Below are 19,197 nucleotides of genomic sequence, written 5' to 3'. Positions count from 1 at the left end.
CACCCATCCCAACACCAATGGAGAGACAAGTCCCTGCCCCCAAATCCCCACACCGCCATGGGGCTAACTGAGCTCGGCTCCATGATTTGAGGTGGGGGTCATGGGGAGGGGATCAGGTGGAGGACAGAACTGTGTTTATAATTCTTGCAAATGAAGTGAAGGAATGTTGTGTACACTGATCGTTTAAGGTAAATAGCCCCAATGACAGGAGATATGAAAGAAAAGAAAGACTTGCATTTATATAGCGCCTTTCACAACCTCAGGACATCCCAAAGCGCTTTACAGCCAATGAAGGATTTTGATGTGTAGTCACTGTTATAATGTAGGAAAGGCAGCAGCAAACTCCCACAAACATGTGGGTGAGAAAGGGTTAAAATACAGACTGCTGACTTCAGTATTGAGCACACACATGTGGACAGAATCTTGAACTCTCTGTAAAAGCAGATTGCATCTACAAACTTGGAAAACATCCATATATGGATCCAAAGTTCCTGGTATTTTATTAAAGCAGGTCTGGCAACCTGAGGAAGGGGAGGCAAGGGGCTGAGAATGAGAAAAACCAAATGATGCAAAGTGAAGTGATCATCACCCATGTCAATCAATGGAAATATAGTAAATTACCCATTGGTTGTGTACGCTGTAGATGTAAAGTTACAGGTGAACACGGCATGATCAGAGGGAAGGGGAAATAGATGGTAATGGAGGGAAGACAAGAAACTAAGTTACTTAAAGCAGTGTTTTTGTAACAGGAATTTGGATTCTACCCGGAAGATGGAGCTCCAGAACTGTAAACTTGATCAACATTATTGCCCCAACCAAGTTTGCTTGGTTTATTTACTTTATTTGAGGTCTGAATGCTTGTAGTGTCAGCCTTGGCTCAGTCAGTAGCACTCTTGTCTCTCAGTTAGAAGATTGTGGGTTCAAGACTTTCTCCAGAGACTTAAGCATAAAATCCAGGCTGACAATCCAATGCAGTCCTGAGGGAGTGCTGCACTGTCGCAGGTGCAGTCTTTTGAATGAGAAGTTAAACCGAGGCCCCGTGTGTCCTCTCAGGTGGATGGTAAAGATCCCATGGTACCATTATCCCTCAACCAACATCACAAAACAGATTATCTGCTCAATATCACATTGCTGTGTGTGGGATCTTGCTGTGCGCAAATTGGCTGCTGCATTTCCTCCATTACAACAGTGACCACACTTCAAAAATACTTAATTGGCTGTAAAACACTTAAATAAGTGGGACTTTGCTTGTGAGTGTATTGTCTGATCGTCAATGAATTTGCTGAAATAAAGTTAGCTAGTTAACACTGAGTTAACCGTCAGGGCTGTTGGCAGATTCGGTGAAGTTGTTGGTGGTCTTTTGAGTGGTTTTCTTGGTTGGCTGGTGTGCTGCTCTGTGTAAGTCAGTACCACCAAAGTAGGCAGTGTACTCATCCCCTGAGGCATCAGCCTGCCCGCCAGCACTCCTTGTAAACATTTTACCGCTTCCCCTTTAACCCAAAGATCGGCCAAGACAGAGAACTTACCACGTGGGGAAATCATGGGCGCAAGCCAGTGTCCTACGATTCCTTGGCATAGGACGGCCGAAATATTCTTCGGAGCTAAAAGAAACCAAACAGATAAGTGGTTACACTCGGTCTACAGACTTGCGAGAAGCTACAGGAGAGAATAACCTGGGAATCGGTCTGCACTCTGTAACTGACTGAAAGAAAGATTTACATTTATTTAGCACCTTTTCACGTTGCTCAGTCATGTCTCAAAGGATTTCACATAACAGGGATTTGTTTTTGGGAACCTCATCACATCCAATTTCCCCTCCGAGTCACACACTATTCCGACTTGGACTAATATCACCGTTCTTTCATCGTTGCTGGGTCAAAATCCTCCGAACAGCACTGTGGGAGCATCTTCACTACACGGACTGCAACGGTTCAAGAAGAAAGCCCATCACCACCTTCTCAAGGGCAAGGGATGGGCATTAAATGGCAGCCTTGCCAGCATCACCCACATCCCAAGAACAAATGAAGAAAAATGCAATGAATTACTTCAAGTACAGTAACTGCTGTTATACAGGAAAATGCAGCAGCCATTTTATGTACAGCAAGATTCCACAATCAGCAATGAGACGAATAACCAGTTAATCTGTTTTCATTTTTGTCACATTGATTGAATGGGGACTTTTAGCTAAGACATCAGGAGAACTTCCTGCTCTTCTTTGTAGAGTGCCATGGGATCTTTCACATCTACCTGAACTACTGGATCAAGCAGTCAGGGCCTCAGTTTAACATCTCATCTGAAAGACAGCACCCCTGACTGTGCAGTGCTCCCTCAATAGTGCACAGGAATGTCAGTCTAGATTTTGTGCTCAAGACTCTGGAGTGGGACTTGAACCAATAACCTTCGAGCTCAGAGGTGGGAGCACTACCACTGAGCCAGGCTGACACCTTTGGGATAAGAACAGGAAGTAGAATGGGAGGGGAATGAGGGATGGAACCATAAAATGCCTTCTGTTTATAGGATACAAGATCTTTTATTTTCACTGGTTCCTAGTGCGTAATAGTTGAGGTTTAATCTTATACAAGGTGGCCACTGACCCACTGAGCCATTAAGGAGCTGTGGTCATTGTCTCTTGCGGAATAATCGATGCAGAGACCTCAGGGGTATCATGAGATCTGAGCTGTGATTGACAGCCCTCTCCTGTTTAAAGCACTTTCACCGGTGTATAATGAGAATGCACCATTCTTATATGAGGAAAATTCCAGTAGCTTCAGCCGTTCTGGACGCTGCACCTATTGTATAAATAATGAACAGGATCTGACTCTGAACGACTGCAGTTTTTTTCTGCTTTAAGGCTGGGTTTGGTCTGTGTGCAAAGTGCTGCATAAAGTGTACACTCAGTTCTTTCACCGCTGTTAATAATTCAGTGTTTGTTCCAACACAGACACCAAGCAGGAGCTAAACAGAGAACTATTTAAAGGAGGCCACCACTTTCGCAAAGTTTTCACCAATGTTTTGAACAGGACCTCACAAAAGACTTGGGTCACAAGGTCACAGCATGACATGTTAAATCATTACTTTGCACCAGTATTTACAGTAGAGGAAGAGGATAGCATGCTGGACACCCCAAGGAAACTAATTTTGAATCAGGGACGGAGACTCACCATAATTAACGAAAGCAAATTAACAGTAATGAAGAAAATAATGGCACTAAAGAGTGACAAATCCCCAGGACCAGATGGTTTCCATCCCAGGATTTTAAAGGAAGCAGGTGAGAATATTGCAGATGCCCTAAATATAATCTTTCAAAGTTCTCTTGATTCTGGAACCGTTCCTTTAGATTGGAAAATTGCACATGTCACTCCAGTATTTAAGAAAGGTGAGAGAGGGAAACCAGGGAATTATAAACCAGTTAGCCTAACATCTGTTATCGGGAAATTACTGGAGTCTATAATTAAGGATAGAGTGACTGAACACCTTGAAAATTTTCAGCTGATCAGAGAGAGCCAGCATGGATTTGTAAAGGGTCGGTCACACCTGATGAATCTGATTGAATTTTTTGAAGAGGTGACTAAAGTAGTGGACAGGGGAATGTCTATGGATGTTGTTTACATGGACTTCCAGAAGGCATTCGATAAAGTCCCTCATAAGAGATTGTTAACTATAGTTGAAGCTTATGGAATTGAGGGCAAATTATTGACCTGGTTAGGAAATTAGCTGAACGCCAGAAGACAGAGAGTAGGGATAATGGTACTCAAATTGACAGGATGCGACTAGTGGTGTCCCACAGGGATCTGTGTTGGGGCCTTAATCGTTCATTGTATTTATTAATGATTTAGATGATGAGTTAGAGAGCCACATATCCAAGTTTGCTGATGACACAAAGATAGGCAGCACTGTAAGCAGTGTAGATGGAAGCATAAAATTACAGAGAGATATTAATAGATTAAGTGAATGGGCAAAACTGCGGCAAATGGATTTCAGTGTAGGCAAGTGTGAGGTCATCCCCTTTGGACCTATAAAGGATAGATCAGAGTACTTTCTAAATGGTGAAAAGCTCGAAACAGTGGTGGTCCAAAGAGACTAAGGGGTCCATGTACATAGATCATTAAAATGTCATGGTCAGGTACAGAAAATAATCAAAAAGGCTCATGGAACGCTGTCTTTTATATCTAGAGGACTAGAATACAACGGGGTAGAAGTTATGCTACAGCTATACAAAGCCCTGGTTAGACCACACCTGGAGTACTGTGATCAGTTCACCTTAGGAAGGAAATACTGGCCTTGGAGGGAGTGCAGTGTAGATTTACTAGAATGATACCTGGACTCCAAGGGTTAAATTACGAGGAGAGATTACACAAACTAAGGGTGTACTCCCTGGAATTTAGAAGATCAAAGGGGTGATTTGATTGAAGTTTTCAAGATATTAAGGAGAACTGATAGGGTAGATAGAGAGAAACTATTTCCGCTGGTTGGGGAGTCTAGGATTAGGGAACATAGCCAAAAAATTAGAGCCAGGACTTGTTAGACTATGCCATTGTGCACTAAAAATATAACAAGTATTAAAAAATGTTCAATGCTATGTATGTAATCATGAAATGCATTTAATATGTAACCACATGTATTATATTAATCATACATTTGTATTTACCACATTTATTTTAGGTAACCACATTTATTCAGTATATTAAAGTACTTAGCCTGGACAATGTGTATTTAAACCCCACAGTTAACACTTTGTTTGAGTTTCATAGACATAGAAGAATCTGGCATGTCTGGAAAAAGGCAAGCTACATTCCCCAAAAGAGATAAGGGGAACATTAAGTATCTAGAACACATTACCGTTACCAGTCTAATCTCCTCATTAGAGGGTAAGTCTGGCCTCCTCAGCAAGATGATAATGTTAAGTTAGTGCCGTCAGCCGGGACTTTTCAACAAGTTGATGAGGTTAAGTCAGCGTACCACATGATCCTCAGCTAACAGTGTATAAAGATACAGCTCAAACAAAGGTTCAGGGTAGAGGTACCCCAACGGTGCAGACTAGATTTGTCCGGATGGACGTAAACGCTGGCAGGAACCGAACACCTGTGTGGTCTGAAGAAGTGAAAAAGTCTGCAGAGAGTAGGATCTGTGAGATCCAAGGGGTGGGGGCTGAGAGGACCACGAGAGGCGAGAGGCCAAGGCACGAGCTGTACCCAGTGTGGAAGCGGGTAATGTATCTCCAGTTTCCATTCTGTAAACTGTGATTAAATACTGAGTGTATTAAACTGTTCTTTGCAATAAAGTACTTGGCACTGTAACCAATTAATGCCAACTTGAATCGTTCAGAACTGGGAAGTAAGTAGCGGAGCAGGGGCTCCCTGAGCAGCCCTAGACCCTATAGACTTTCAGGACTGAAGTTAGGAAACACTTCTACAGAAGTTTGAAACTCTCTTCCGCAAACGGCAGTTGATGAAAGCTCAATTGTTCATTTTAAATCTGAGATTGATAGATTTTTGTTAATCAAAGATATCAAGGGATATGGGGCTAAGGTGGGTATATGGAGTTAGGTCACAGATCAGCTATAATCTCACTGAATGGTGGAACAGGGTCGAGGGACGAAATGGCCTACTCCTGTTCCTATCTTCCTATGTTCCAATGGTTGAGGTCAAATCATTCCGGGGTTTTTGTCTGCACTACTGTATCTGGATGGGTTCGAGCGCCTCTCCAGACAGTCCCGGTGAGCGGACACAAGAGCTCCAGTCTCTGATCACTGGGTTTATGACCAGCAGGATACTCATATCCAAGCTGTTCCAGCACAGCAAAAACACTGGCATCTACCCGACAATGTGGAAAATTGCCCAGGTATGTCCTGTCCACAAAAAGCAGGACAAATCCAATCCAGCCAATTACCGCCCCATCAGTCTACTCTCAATCATCAGCAAAGTGATGGAAGGTGTCATCGATAGTGCTATCAAGCGGCACTTACTCACCAATAACCTGCTCAACGATGCTCAGTTTGGGTTCCGCCAGGACCACTCGGCTCCAGACCTCATTACAGCCTTGGTCCAAACATGAAAAGAGCTGAATTCTAGAGGTGAGGTGAGAGTGACTGCCCTTGACATAAAGGCAGCATTTGACCGAGTGTGGCACCAAGGAGCCCGAGTAAAATTGAAGTCAATGGGAATCAGGGGGAAAACTCTCCAGTGGCTGGAGTCATACCTAGCACAAAGGAAGATGGTAGTGGTTCTTGGAGGCCAATCATCTCAGCCCCAGGACACTGCTGCAGGAGTTCCTCAAGGCAGTGTCCTAGGCCCAACCATCTTCAGCTGCTTCATCAATGACCTTTCCTCCATCATAAGGTCAGAAATGGGGATGTTCGCTGACTATTGCACAGTGTTCAGTTCCATTCACAACCCCTCAGATAATGAAGCAGTCCGAGCCCGCATGCAGCAAGACCTGGACAACATCCAGGCTTGGGCTCATAAGTGGCAAGTAACATTCGCGCCAGACAAGTGCCAGGCAATGACCATCTCCAACAAGAGAGAGTCTAATCACTTCCTCTTGACATTCAATGGCATTACCATCGCCAAATCCCTCACAATCAACATCCTGGGGGTCACCATTGACCAGAAACTTAACTGGACCAGCCACATAAATACTGTGGCCACAAGAGCAGGTCAGAGGCTGGGTATTCTGTGGCGAGTGATTCACCTCCTGACTCCCCAAAGCCTTTCCACCATCGACAAGGCACAAGTCAGGAGTGTGATGGAATACTTTCCACTTGCCTGGATGAGTGCAGCTCCAACAACACTCAAGAAGCTCGACATCATCCAGGACAAAGCAGGCCGCTTGATTGGCACCCCATCCACCACCCTAAACATTCACTCCCTTCACCACCGGCGCACCGTGGCTGCAGTGTGTACCATCCACAAGAAGCACTGCAGCAACTCGCCAAGGCTTCTTCGACAGCACCTCCCAAACCAGCGACCTCTACCACCTAGAAGGACAAGAGCAGCAGGTACATGGGAACAACACCACCTGCACGTTCCCCTCCAAGTCACACACCATCCCGACTTGGAAATATATCGCCGTTCCTTCATCGTTGCTGGGTCAAAATCCTGGAACTCCCTTCCTAACAGCACTGTGGGAGAACCTTCACCACACGGACTGTAGCGGTTCAAGAAGGCGGCTCACCACCACCTTCTCAAGGGCAATTAGGGATGGGCAATAAATGCCGGTCTCGCCAGCGACGCCCACATCCCATGAACGAATATTAAAAAAATTGGAGGGGGTGGCATCCCCAGATCACATCTAGCCGGTCCCTCCTGGTTGGGGGTTGTGAATCAGTCCAATGACTTGTCCACATTGACAGGGATTTCATTATGGAAACAACCCAGAACGCGATCTGCTGGACGTTAAACCAATAGAAGTAATGGGTTCCCTCAGGTATCACTGGGCAGGGAGGATAGAAGAAGAAGGACTCTCTTTCTGGGTTTATTCCGCACGTTAAAAACTCTATGTGTGAAGAAGAATTGCCTGTTATCAGTTCTAAAGTTACCTTTAACTAGTTTGAACCAGTGTCCTCTTGTTCTACTCCCACAGTTTAATTTAAATTAACATTCCAGGTTAACTTTTTCGATACCCTTAACATCTTATATCTCTCAGATACCCCCGTCCTCAGGTTGAAAAGCCCCAGTCTTTCCTCCTAACCCAGACCCCTGACCCTGGGGATCAGCCTGGTGACTCCTCTCTGCACTGTCCCCAATGCTTGAATGTCTCTCTTGTTTCTTGGTGACCCGAACTGGACACAGTGTCAAGGAGCGATCTGCCCAGAGGCCTGTACAGTTTGATCAACACCTCCGCTGATTTACACTCTCCTCTTCAACAAGAGTCTGTCCCTTCAACAAGACTCTGTCCCTTCAACAAGAGTCTGTCCCTTCAACAAGAGTCTGTCCCTTCAACAAGAGTCTGTCCCTTCAACAAGAGTCTGTCCCTTCAACGAGCGTCTGTCCCTTCAACGAGCGTCTGTCCCTTCAACAAACTCTGTCGCTTCGAAAAGAGTCTGACCCTTCCACAAGAGTCTTCTTTTTATTCGTTCCTGGGATGTGGGCGTCACTGGCGAGGCCACCATTTATTACCCATCCCTAATTGCCCTTGAGAAGGAGGTGGTAAGCCGTCTTCTTGAACCGCTGCAGTCCGTGTGGTGAAGGTTCTCCCACAGTGCTGTTAGGTAGGGGGTTCCAGGATTTTGACTCTGCAACAATGAAGGAACAGCGATATATTTCCAAGCCGGGATGGTGTGTGACTTGGAGGGGAACGTGCAGGTGGTGTTGTTCCGATGTGCCTGCTGCCCTTGTCCTTCTAGGTGGTAGAGGTCGCGGGTTTGGGAGGTGCTGTCGAAGAAGCCTTGGCGAGTTTCTGCAGTGCATCCTGTGGATGGTACACACTGCAGCCACGGTGCGCTGGTGGTGAAGGGAGTGAATGTTTAGGGTGCTGGATGGGGTGCCAATCAAGCGGGCTGCTTTGTCCTGGATGGTGTCCAGCTTCTTGAGTGTTGTTGAAGCTGCACTCATCCAAGCAAGTGGAGAGTATTCCATCACACTCCTGACTTGTGCCTTGCAGATGGTGGAAAGGCTTTGCGGAGTCAGGAGGTGAGTCACTGGCCGCAGAATTCCCAGCCTATGACCTGCTCTTGCAGCCACAGTATTTATGTGGCTGGTCCAGTTAAGTTTCTAGTCATTGGTGACCCCCAGGATGTTGATGGTGGGGGATTCAGCGATGGTAATGCCATTGAATGTCAAGGGGAGGTGGTTAGACTCTTTCTTGTTGGAGATGGTCATTGCCTGGCACTTGTCTGGTGCAAATGTTACTTTCCACTTATCAGCCCAAGCCTGCATGTTGTCCAGGTCTTGCTGCAGGCGGGCACGGACTGCTTCATTATCTGAGGGGTTGCGAATGGAACTGAACACTGTCTGACCTTATGATGGAGGGAAGGTCATTGATGAAGCAGCTGAAGATGGTTGGGCCTGGGACACTGCCCTGAGGAACTCCTGCAGAAATGTCCTGGGGCTGAGATGATTGGCCTTCAACAACCACTACCATCTTCCTTTGTGCTAGGTATGACTCCAGCCATTGGAGAGTTTTCCCCCTAATTCCCATTGACTTCAGTTTTACTAGGGCTCCTTGGTGCCACACTCAGTCAAATGCTGCCTTGATGTCAAGGGCAGTTACTCTCACCTCACCTTTTATGTCCTTTTAAGAAGCGTCTGTCCCTTCTACAAGAGTCTGTCCCTTCTACAAGACGCTTTGACAAGAGACTATTCAATTCGACAAGAGCCTGTAACTTGGACAAGTGTCTATTACTTGTATAAGAGCCTATTGCTTTGACAAGAGTCTGTCCCTTCGACAAGAGCCTGTCACTTCTACAAGAGCCTGTTACTTCTACAAGAGCCTGTTACTTCGACAAGAATCTGTTCATTCGACAACAGACAGGATCCTGTCATTTCGACAAGAATTTGTCCCTTCGACAAAAGTCTGTCCATTCGGCAACAACCTGTAATTTCAACAAGAGTCTGTCGCATCAACAAGAGCCTGTTCCTCTTAAAAGAGTCCACCCCTTAGACAAGAGCCTGTCCGTTTGACAAGAGACTGTCCCTTCGATGAGGAACCTACTTGATCTCGTCCTCACCAAACTACCTGTCGCAGATGCATCTGTCCATGACAGGATTGGTAGGAGTGACCACTGCACCGTCCTTGTGGAGACGAAGTCCCGTCTTCGCACTGCGGACACCATCCAACGTGTTGTGTGGCACTACCACCGTGCTAAATGGGACAGATTCAGAACAGATCTAGCAGCTCAAAATTGGGCATCCATGAGGCGCTGTGGGCCATCAGCAGCAGCAGAATTGTATTCCACCACAATCTGTAACTTTATGGCCTGGCATATTCTTCACTCTACCATTACCAACAAGCCAGGGGATCAACCCTGGTTCAATGAGGAGTGTAGAAGAGCATGCCAAGAGCAGCACCAGGCGTACTTAAAAATGAGATGCAAACCTGGTGAAGCTACAACACAGGACTACATGCATGCTAAACAGCAGAAGAACATAAGAACATAAGAAATAGGAGCAGGAGTAGGCCAATCGGCCCCTCGAGCCTGCTCCGCCATTCAATAAGATCATGGCTGATCTGATCCTAACCTCAAATCTAAATTCATGTCCAATTACCTGCCCGCTCCCCGTAACCCCTAATTCCCTTTACTTCTAGGAAACTGTCTATTTCTGTTTTAAATTTATTTAATGATGTAGCTTCCACAGCTTCCTGGGGCAGCAAATTCCACAGACCTACCACCCTCTGAGTGAAGAAGTTCCTCCTCATCTCAGTTTTGAAAGAGCAGCCCCTTATTCTAAGATTATGCCCCCTAGTTCTAGTTTCACCCATCCTTGGGAACATCCTTACCGCATCCACCCGATCAAGCCCCTTCACAATCTTGTATGTTTCAATAAGATCGCCTCTCATTCTTCTGAACTTCAATGAGTAGAGTCCCAATCCACTCAACCTCTCCTCATATGTCCACCCTCTCATCCCCGGGATTAACCGATTGAACCTTCTTTGTACTGCCTCGAGAGCAAGTATGTCTTTTAAGTATGGACACCAAAACTGTATGCAGTATTCCAGGTGCGGTCTCACCAATACCTTATATAACTGCAGCAACACCTCCCTGTTTTCATATTCTATCCCCCTAGCAATAAAAGCCAACATTCCGTTGGCCTTCTTGATCACCTGCTGCACCTGCATACTAACTTTTTGATTTTCTTGCACTGGGACCCCCAGATCCCTTTGTACTGCAGTACTTTTCAGTTTCTCACCATTAAGATAATAATTTGCTCTCTGATTTTTCCTGCCAAAGTGCATAACCTCACATTTTCCAATACTGTATTGCATCTGTCAAATCTCCGCCCACTCACCCAGCCTGTCTATATCCCCGTGTAGGTTTTTTATGTCCTCCTCACTCTCTACTTTCCCTCCCATCTTTGTATCATCTGAAAACTTTGGTATGTTACATTCGGTCCCCTCCTCCAAATCGTTAATATAGATTGTAAAGAGTTGGGGACCCAGCACCGACCCCTGCGGAACACCACTGGCTACTGGTTGCCAGTCCGAGAATGAACCATTTATCCCAACTCTCTGCTTCCTGTTAGATAACCAATCCTCCACCCGTGCCAGAATATTACCCCCAATCCAGTGATTCTTTATCTTGAGCAATAATCTTTCATGTGGCACCTTGTCGAATGCCTTCTGGAAGTCTAAACACACTACGTCCACTGGTTCCCCTTTATCCACCCTATACGTTATGTCCTCAAAGAACTCAAGCAAATTTGTCAGACATGACTTCCCCTTCATAAAGCCATGCTGATTTTGTCCTATTAAATTATGTTTATCCAAATGTTCCGCTACTGTCTCCTTAATAATAGACTCCAAAATTTTACCCACCACAGATGTTAGGCTAACTGGTCTATAATTTCCAGCCTTCTGCCTACTACCTTTTTTAAACAATTTTACAACACCAAGTTATAGTCCAGCAATTTTATTTTAAATTCACAAGCTTTCGGAGATTTTCTCCTTCCTCAGGCAAATGTTTGCCTGAGGAAGGAGAAAATCTCCGAAAGCTTGTGAATTTAAAATAAAATTGCTGGACTATAACTTGGTGTTGTAAAATTGTTTACAATTGTCAACCCCAGTCCATCGACCGGCATCTCCACATCATTACTACCTTTTTTAAATAAGGGTGTTACATTAGCAGTTTTCCAATCTGCAGGGACCTTTGCCGAGTCCAGAGAATTTTGGAAAATTATTACCAAAGCATCCACAATCCCTACTGCCACTTCCCTCAAGACCCTAGGATGGAAGCCATCAGGTCCAGGGGATTTATCCGCCTTGAGTCCCATTAATTTACTGAGCACCAATTCCTTAGTGATTTTAATCATATTAAGCTCCTCCCCCCCTAGAGCCCCTGTTTGTCCAGTGTTGGGATATTCTTAGTGTCCTCTACCGTAAAGAGTGAAACAAAATATTTGTTCAGCATATAGAAACTCTTGCTATCTGTTTTTACATTTTTTGCTAATTTATTTTCATAATCTATCTTCCCTTTCTTAATAGCAACATGCTATAGACAGAGCTAAGCGATTCCACAACCAACGGATCAGATCAAAGCTCTGCAGTCCTGCCACATCCAGTTGTGAATGATGGTGGACAATTAAACAACTGAGGGGAGGAGGAGGGTCCGTGAACATCCCCATCCTCAATGATGGCAGAGTCCAGCACGTGAGTGCAAAAGACAAGGCTGGAGTGTTTGCAACCATCTTCAGCCAGAAGTGCCGAGTGGATGATCCATCTCGGCCTCCTCCCGATATCCCCACCATCACAGAAGCCAGTCTTTAGCCAATTCGATTCACTCCACGTGATATCAAGAAACGGCTGAGTGCACTGGATACAGCAAAGGCTATGGGCCCCGACAACATCCCAGCTGTAGTGCTGAAGACTTGAGCTCCAGAACTAGCCGTGCCTCTAGCCAAGCTGTTCCAGTACAACTACAACACTGGCATCTACCCGACAATGTGGAAAATTGCCCAGGTATGTCCTGTCCACAAAAAGCAGGACAAATCCAATCCGGCCAATTACCGCCCCATCAGTCGACTCTCAATCATCAGCAAAGTGATGGAAGGTGTCATCGACAGTGCTATCAAGCGGCACTTACTCACCAATAACCTGCTCACCAATGCTCAGTTTGGGTTCTGCCAGGACCACTCGGCTCCAGACCTCATTACAGCCTTGGTCCAAACGTGGACAAAAGAGCTGAATTCCAGAGGTGAGGTGAGAGTGACTGCCCTTGACATCAAGGCAGCATTTGACCGAGTGTGGCACCAAGGAGCCCTCGTAAAATTGATGATAATGGGAATCAGGGGGAAAACTCTCCAGTGGCTGGAGTCATACTTAGCACAAAGGAAGATGGTAGTGGTTGTTGGAGGCCAATCATCTCAGCCCCAGGACATTGTTGCAGGAGTTCCTCGGGGCAGTGTCCGAGGCCCAACCATCTTCAGCTGCTTCATCAATGATCTTCCCTCCATCATAAGGTCAGAAATGGGGATGTTCGCTGATGATTGCACAGTGTTCAGTTCCATTCGCAACCCCTCAGATAATGAAGCAGTCCGAGCCCGCATGCAGCAAGACCTGGACAACATCCAGGCTTGGATGATGAGTGGCAAGTAACATTCGCGCCAGACAAGTGCCAGGCAATGACCATCTCCAACAAGAGAGAGTCTAACCACCTCCCCTTGACATTCAACGGCATTACCATCGCCAAATCTCCCACCATCAACATCCTGGGGGTCACCACTGACCAGAAACTTAACTGGACCAGCCACATAAATACTGTGACTACAAGAGCAGGTCAGAGGCTGGGTGTTCTGTAGCGAGTGACTCACCTCCTGACTCCCTAAAGCCTTTCCACCATCTACAAGGCACAAGTCAGGAGTGTGATGGAATACTCTCCACTTGCCTGGATGAGTGCAGCTCCAATGACACTCAAGAAGCTCGACACCATCCAGGACAAAGCAGCCCGCTTGATTGGCACCCCATCCACCACCCTAAACATTCACTCCCTTCACCACCGGCGCACTGTGGCTGCAGTGTGTACCATCCACAGGATGCACTGCAGCAACTCACCAAGGCTTCTTCAACAGCACCTCCTAAACCCGCGACCTCTACCACCAAGAAGGACAAGGGCAGCAGGCACATGGGAACAACACCACCTGCACGTTCCCCTCCAAGTCACACACCATCCCGACTTGGAAATATATCGCCATTGCTACATTGTCGCTGGGTCAAAATCCTGGAACTCCCTTCCGAACAGCACTGTGGGAGAACCTTCACCGCACAGATTGCAGTGGTTCAAGAAGATGGCTCACCACCACCTTCTCAAGGGCAATTAGGGATGGGCAATAAATGCTGGCCTTGCCAGCGACACCCACATCCCATGAACGAATAAAAAAAGACTGTCCGTTCGACAACAGACTGTCACTTCTACAAAAATCTGTCCCCTCAAAAAGAGTCTGTTGCTTCGACAAGAATCTGTCCCTTCTACAGGGTCTGTCACTTCAACTAGAGACTGTCACTTCGACATCAGTCTGTCCCTTTGACAAGAGTCTGTCCTTTCTAAAATAGTCTATTACTTTTACAAGAGCCTGTCACTTCGACAACAGTCTGTTCCTTCAACAACAGTCTGTTCCTTCAACAAGGATCTGTCACTTCTCAACATCCTGACCAATGGACAAGATTCTGCCCATTCTACAACACTCTGTCCCTTCCGAAAGAGTCTGTCAGTTCAACAAGAGTCTGCCCCTTCTACGAGAGTAGATCCCTTGGAAAAGAGTCTGCCCCTTCTACAAGAGTAGATCCCTTAGACAAGAGTCTGTCCCTTCTACAAGAGTCGTTTCCTTCAACAAGAGCCAGTCCCCTCGACAAGAGTCTGTCCCTTCAACAAGCATCTGTCCCTTAGACAAGAGTCTGTCCGTTCGACAACAGACTATCACTTCTACAAGAATCTGTCCCTTCAACAAGGTGCTGTCCTTTCAAAAAGAATCTGTCGCTTCAACAAGACACTGTCCCTTCGACAAGAATCTAGCTTTTGACAAGAGTTTGTCCCATCTAAAAGACTCTGTCCCTTCGACAAGATTCTGCCCTTTGACAAGAATCTGTTCCTTCGACAAGAGCCTGTCCCATCTACAAGAGTCAGTCTTTTCTACAAGTGCTTGTCACTTCGACAAGAATCTGTCCGTTCAACTGTCCCTTCGACACGAGTCTATCCCCTCTACAAGAGTCTTTTCCGTAGGAAAAGGTGGGACCTACCAGGGATGATAAGGGTAACTTGTGTGCAGAAGCAGAGGATGTGGGTAGGGTTTTAAATGAATATTTTGTCTCTGTATTCACAAAGGAAAGGGATGATCCGGACATCGTAGTTAAAGAGGAGAAGTGTGAAATATTGGATCAGGTAAACATAACGAGAGAGGAAGTACTAGAGGGACTGGAATCCTTGAAAGTTGATAAGTCACCAGGGCCGGATGGATTGTTTCCTAGGCTATTGAAGGAAGCCAGGGAGGAAATAACGGATGCTCTGAGGATCATTTTCCAATCCTCACTAGATACAGGGGAGGTACCGGAGGACTGGAAGACTGCAAACATAGTACTATTGTTTAAAAAGGGTACGAGGGAAAGGCTGAACAATTATAGGCCGGTCAGTCTTACCTCAGTGGTGGGCAAACTATTAGAATCAATATTGAGAGATAGGATAAACTGTCACTTGGAAAGGCATGGTTTAATCAGGGATAGTCAGCATGGATTTGTTCAGGGAAGGTCATGCCTTCCAAGTCTGATTAAATTCTTTGAGGAAGTGACGAGGAGGATTGAGGAGGGTAGTGCAGTGGATGTTGTCTACATGGATTTTCGTAAGGCATTTGACAAGGTCCCACATGGCAGACTGGTCAGAAAGGTAAAAGCCCATGGGATACAGGGAAATGTGGTAAATTGGATCTAAAATTGGCTCAGCAACAGGAAACAAAGGGTAAAAGTCGATGGATGTCTTTGCGAATGGAAATCCGTTTCCAGTGGTGTGCCACAGGGCTCAGTGTTGGGTCTCTTGCTGTTTGTGGTATATATTAATGATTTGGACTTGAATGTAGGGGGCATGATTGGCAAATTTGCAGACGACACAAAAATTGGCCGTGCAGTTGATAGTGAAGAGGATAGCTGTAGACTCCAAGAAGATATCAATGGGTTGCTGGAGTGGGCGGAAAAGTGGCAAATGGAATTCAACTCGGAGAAGTGTGAGGTAATGCACTGAGGGAGGACAAACAGTAAAAGAGAATACGCAGTAAATGGGAATATATTGAGAGGGGTAGAGGAAGAGAGAGACCTTGGAGTGCATGTGCACAGGTCCCTGAAGGTGCAGTACAGGTAGATAAGGTTGTGAAGAAGGCATACGGAATGCTCTCCGTTATTAGCAGAGGTACAGAATACAAAAGCAGGGATGTAATGATGGAACTGTATAAAACTCTGGTAAAGCCACAGCTGGAGTATTGTGCGCAGTTCTGGTCACCACATTACAGGAAGGACGTAATTGCTCTGGAGAGAGTGCAGAGAAGATTTACAAGAACGCTGCCAGGACTTGAAAATTGCAGCTACGAGGAGAGATTGGATAGGCTGGGATTGTTTTCCTTGGAGCAGAGGAGGCTGAGGGGTGACTTGATTGAGGTGTACAAAATTATGAGGGGCCCAGATAGAGTAGACAGGAAGTACCTGTTTCCCCTAGCGGAGAGTTCAAGAACTAGAGGACACAGATTTAAGCTGATTGGCGGAAGGATTAGAGGGGACATGAGGAAAAACTTTTTACCCACAGGGTGGTGGGTGTATGGAATTCGCTGCCCAAATTGGTGGTAGAGGCAGGGAACCTCAACCCTTTTAAAAAGTACCTGGACCTTCACCTAAAGTGCTGTAAGCTGCAGGGCTACGGACCGGGTGCTGGAAGGTGGGATTAGAATGGGCACCTGGTTGTTCTTCGAGCCGGCGTGGACACGATGGGCCGAATGGCCCCCTTCTGTGCTGCATCTTTTCTATGGTTCTATGCTTCCATGGGTCTACAACAGTCTGTCCCATCTGGAAGAGGTTGTCACTTCGAAAAAAGTCTATCCCTTCAACAAGAAAATGTCACATCAATAGGAGTCTGTCTCTTCCGCAAAATTCTGTCCCATACACAACAGTCTGAAACTTCGACAAGAATCTGTCCCTTCGACAAAAATCTATCCCTTCATCAAGAGTCTGTCCCTTTGACAAGAGTCTGTCCCCTCGAAAAGAGTCTGTCTTTTCATCAAGGGTCTGTCCCTCTGACAAGAATCTCTCACTTCGACAAAAGTCTGTCCCTTCGAAAAGAATCTGTCAGTTCAAAAAGAATCTGTCACTTCAATAAGAATCTTTCTCTTCGACAAAAGTTTGTCACTTCAACAAGAAAATATCAGTTGTACATGGTCTGTTTCTTCGACAAGAATCTGTCACCTTCAATGATTCAGTCCCTTTGACAAGAATCTGTCCGTTCAACAAGAGTCTGTCCAATCAACGAAAGTCTGTCCCTTCAACAAGAGTCTGTCCCTTCAACATGAGTCTGCCACTTAAAAAACAGTCTGTCCATTCAACAAGAGTCTGCCCCTTCAACAAGTGTCTGCCCCTTCAACAAGAGTCTGCCCATTCAACAAGAGTCTGCCCCTTCAACAAGAGTCTGCCCCTTCAACAAGAGTCTGCCCCTTCAACGAGCATCTGTCCCTTCAACAAGAGTCTGTCCGTTCAACAAGAGTTTGTCCGTTCAACAAGAGTCAGCCCATTCAACAAGCGTCTGTTCCTTCCACAAGAGTCTGTCCCTTCGACAAGAGTCTGTCCCTTCGACAAGAGTCTGTCCCTTCAACAAGAGACTGTTCCTTCCTCAAGAGTCTGTCCCTTCCACAAGAGTCAGCCCCTTCAATCAGAGTCAGCCCCTTCAATCAGATTCAGCCCTTTCAACAAGAGTCTGCCCCTTCAACAAGTGTCTGACCCTTCAACAAGAGTCTGCACTTTCAATAAGAGACTGCCACTTCAACAAGATTCCGTCCCTTCAACAAGAGTCTATCCATTCAACAAGATTCAGCCTCTTCAACAAGCGTCTGTCCCTTCAACAAGCGTCTGTTCCTTCAACAAGTGTCTGCACCTTCGACAAGAGTCTGCACCTTCGACAAGAGTCTGCACCTTCGACAACAGTCTGCCACTTAACAAGTGTCTGTCCCTTCAACAAGAGTCTGCACTTTAAATAAGAGTCTGCCCATTCATCAAGAGCCTGTCCCTTCAACAAGAGTCTGCCGCTTAAACAAGAGTCTGCCCTGAAACAAGAGTCTGTCCTTTCAACAAGAGTCAGCCCCTTCAACAAGAGTCTGCACTTTAAATAAGAGTCTGCCCATTCATCAAGAGCCTGTCCCTTCAACAAGAGTCTGCCACTTAAACAAGAGTCTGCCCTTAAACAAGAGTCTGTCCTTTCAACAAGAGTCTGTCCCTTCAATCAGAGTCAGCCCTTTCAACAAGAGTCTGTCCCTTCAACAAGAGTCTGTCCCTTCAACAAGAGTCTGGCCCTTCAACAAGAGTCTGGCCCTTCAACAAGAGTCGGGCCCTTCAACAAGAGTCGGGCCCTTCAACAAGAGACTGCCACATCAACAAGAGTCTGTCCCTTCAACATGAGTCTGCCCCTTCAACAAGAGTCTGTCCCTTCAACAAGAGTCTGTCCATTCAACAAGAGTCAGCCCATTCAACAAGCGTCTGCCCCTTCAACAAGATTCTGCCCTTTCCACAAGAGTCTGTCCCTTCCACAAGAGACTGTCCCTTCAACAAGAGTCTGTCCCTTCCACAAGAGTCTGTCCCTTCCACAAGAGTCTGTCCCTTCCACAAGAGACTGCCACATCAACAAGAGTCTGCCCCTTCAACAAGAATCTGTCCCTTCCACAAGAATCTGTCCCTTCAACAAGAGTCTGCACCTTCAACAAGTGTCTGTCCTTCAACAAGAGTCTGCACTTTCAATAAGAGTCTGCCCATTCAACAAGAGCCTGTACCTTCAACAAGAGTCTGTCGCTTCAACAAGAGTCTGCCACTTAAACAAGAGTCTGTCCGTTCAACAAGAGTCCGCCCCTTCAACAAGAGGCTGTCCGTTCAACAAGAGTCTGTCCGTTCAACAAGAGGCTGTCCGTTCAATATGAGTCTGTCCGATAAACAAGAGTCTGCCCCTTCAACAAGAGTCTGTCCGTGCAACAAGAGTCTGCCCCTTCAACAAGAGACTGTCCCTTCAACAAGAGACTGTCCCTTCAACAAGAGTCTGTCCGTTCAACAAGAGTTTGTCCGTTCAACAAGAGTCAGCCCATTCAAGAAGCGTCTGTTCCTTCCACAAGAGTCTGTCCCTTCAGCAAGAGTCTGTCCGTTCAACAAGAGACTGTCCCTTCAACAAGAGACTGTCCCTTCAACAAGAGTCTGTCCGTTCAACAAGAGTCTGTCCGTTCAACAAGAGTCAGCCCATTCCACAAGAGTCTGCCCCTTCAACAAGAGACTGTCCCTTCAACAAGAGACTGTCCCTTCAACAAGAGTCTGTCCGTTCAACAA

At 46.2% G+C, this 19,197-nt stretch overlaps 1 protein-coding gene across 1 annotated transcript in view; it reads right to left on the bottom strand.

Moving 5' to 3' along the window:
* rims3 (regulating synaptic membrane exocytosis 3) overlaps window positions 1-19,197 on the bottom strand; it is a 394,004-nt gene that overhangs the window by 112,512 nt on the left and 262,295 nt on the right. Inside the window, exon 2 of the mRNA XM_068006367.1 lies at window positions 1,527-1,601. Within this exon, the coding sequence (XP_067862468.1) occupies window positions 1,527-1,601 (75 nt within the window). The remainder of the gene's footprint in view (window positions 1-1,526; window positions 1,602-19,197) is intronic.

This window comes from Heptranchias perlo, chromosome 26 (assembly GCF_035084215.1).
Source record: "Heptranchias perlo isolate sHepPer1 chromosome 26, sHepPer1.hap1, whole genome shotgun sequence".
NCBI lineage: Eukaryota > Metazoa > Chordata > Chondrichthyes > Hexanchiformes > Hexanchidae > Heptranchias > Heptranchias perlo.
This window is presented reverse-complemented; position numbering and strand designations above follow the sequence as displayed.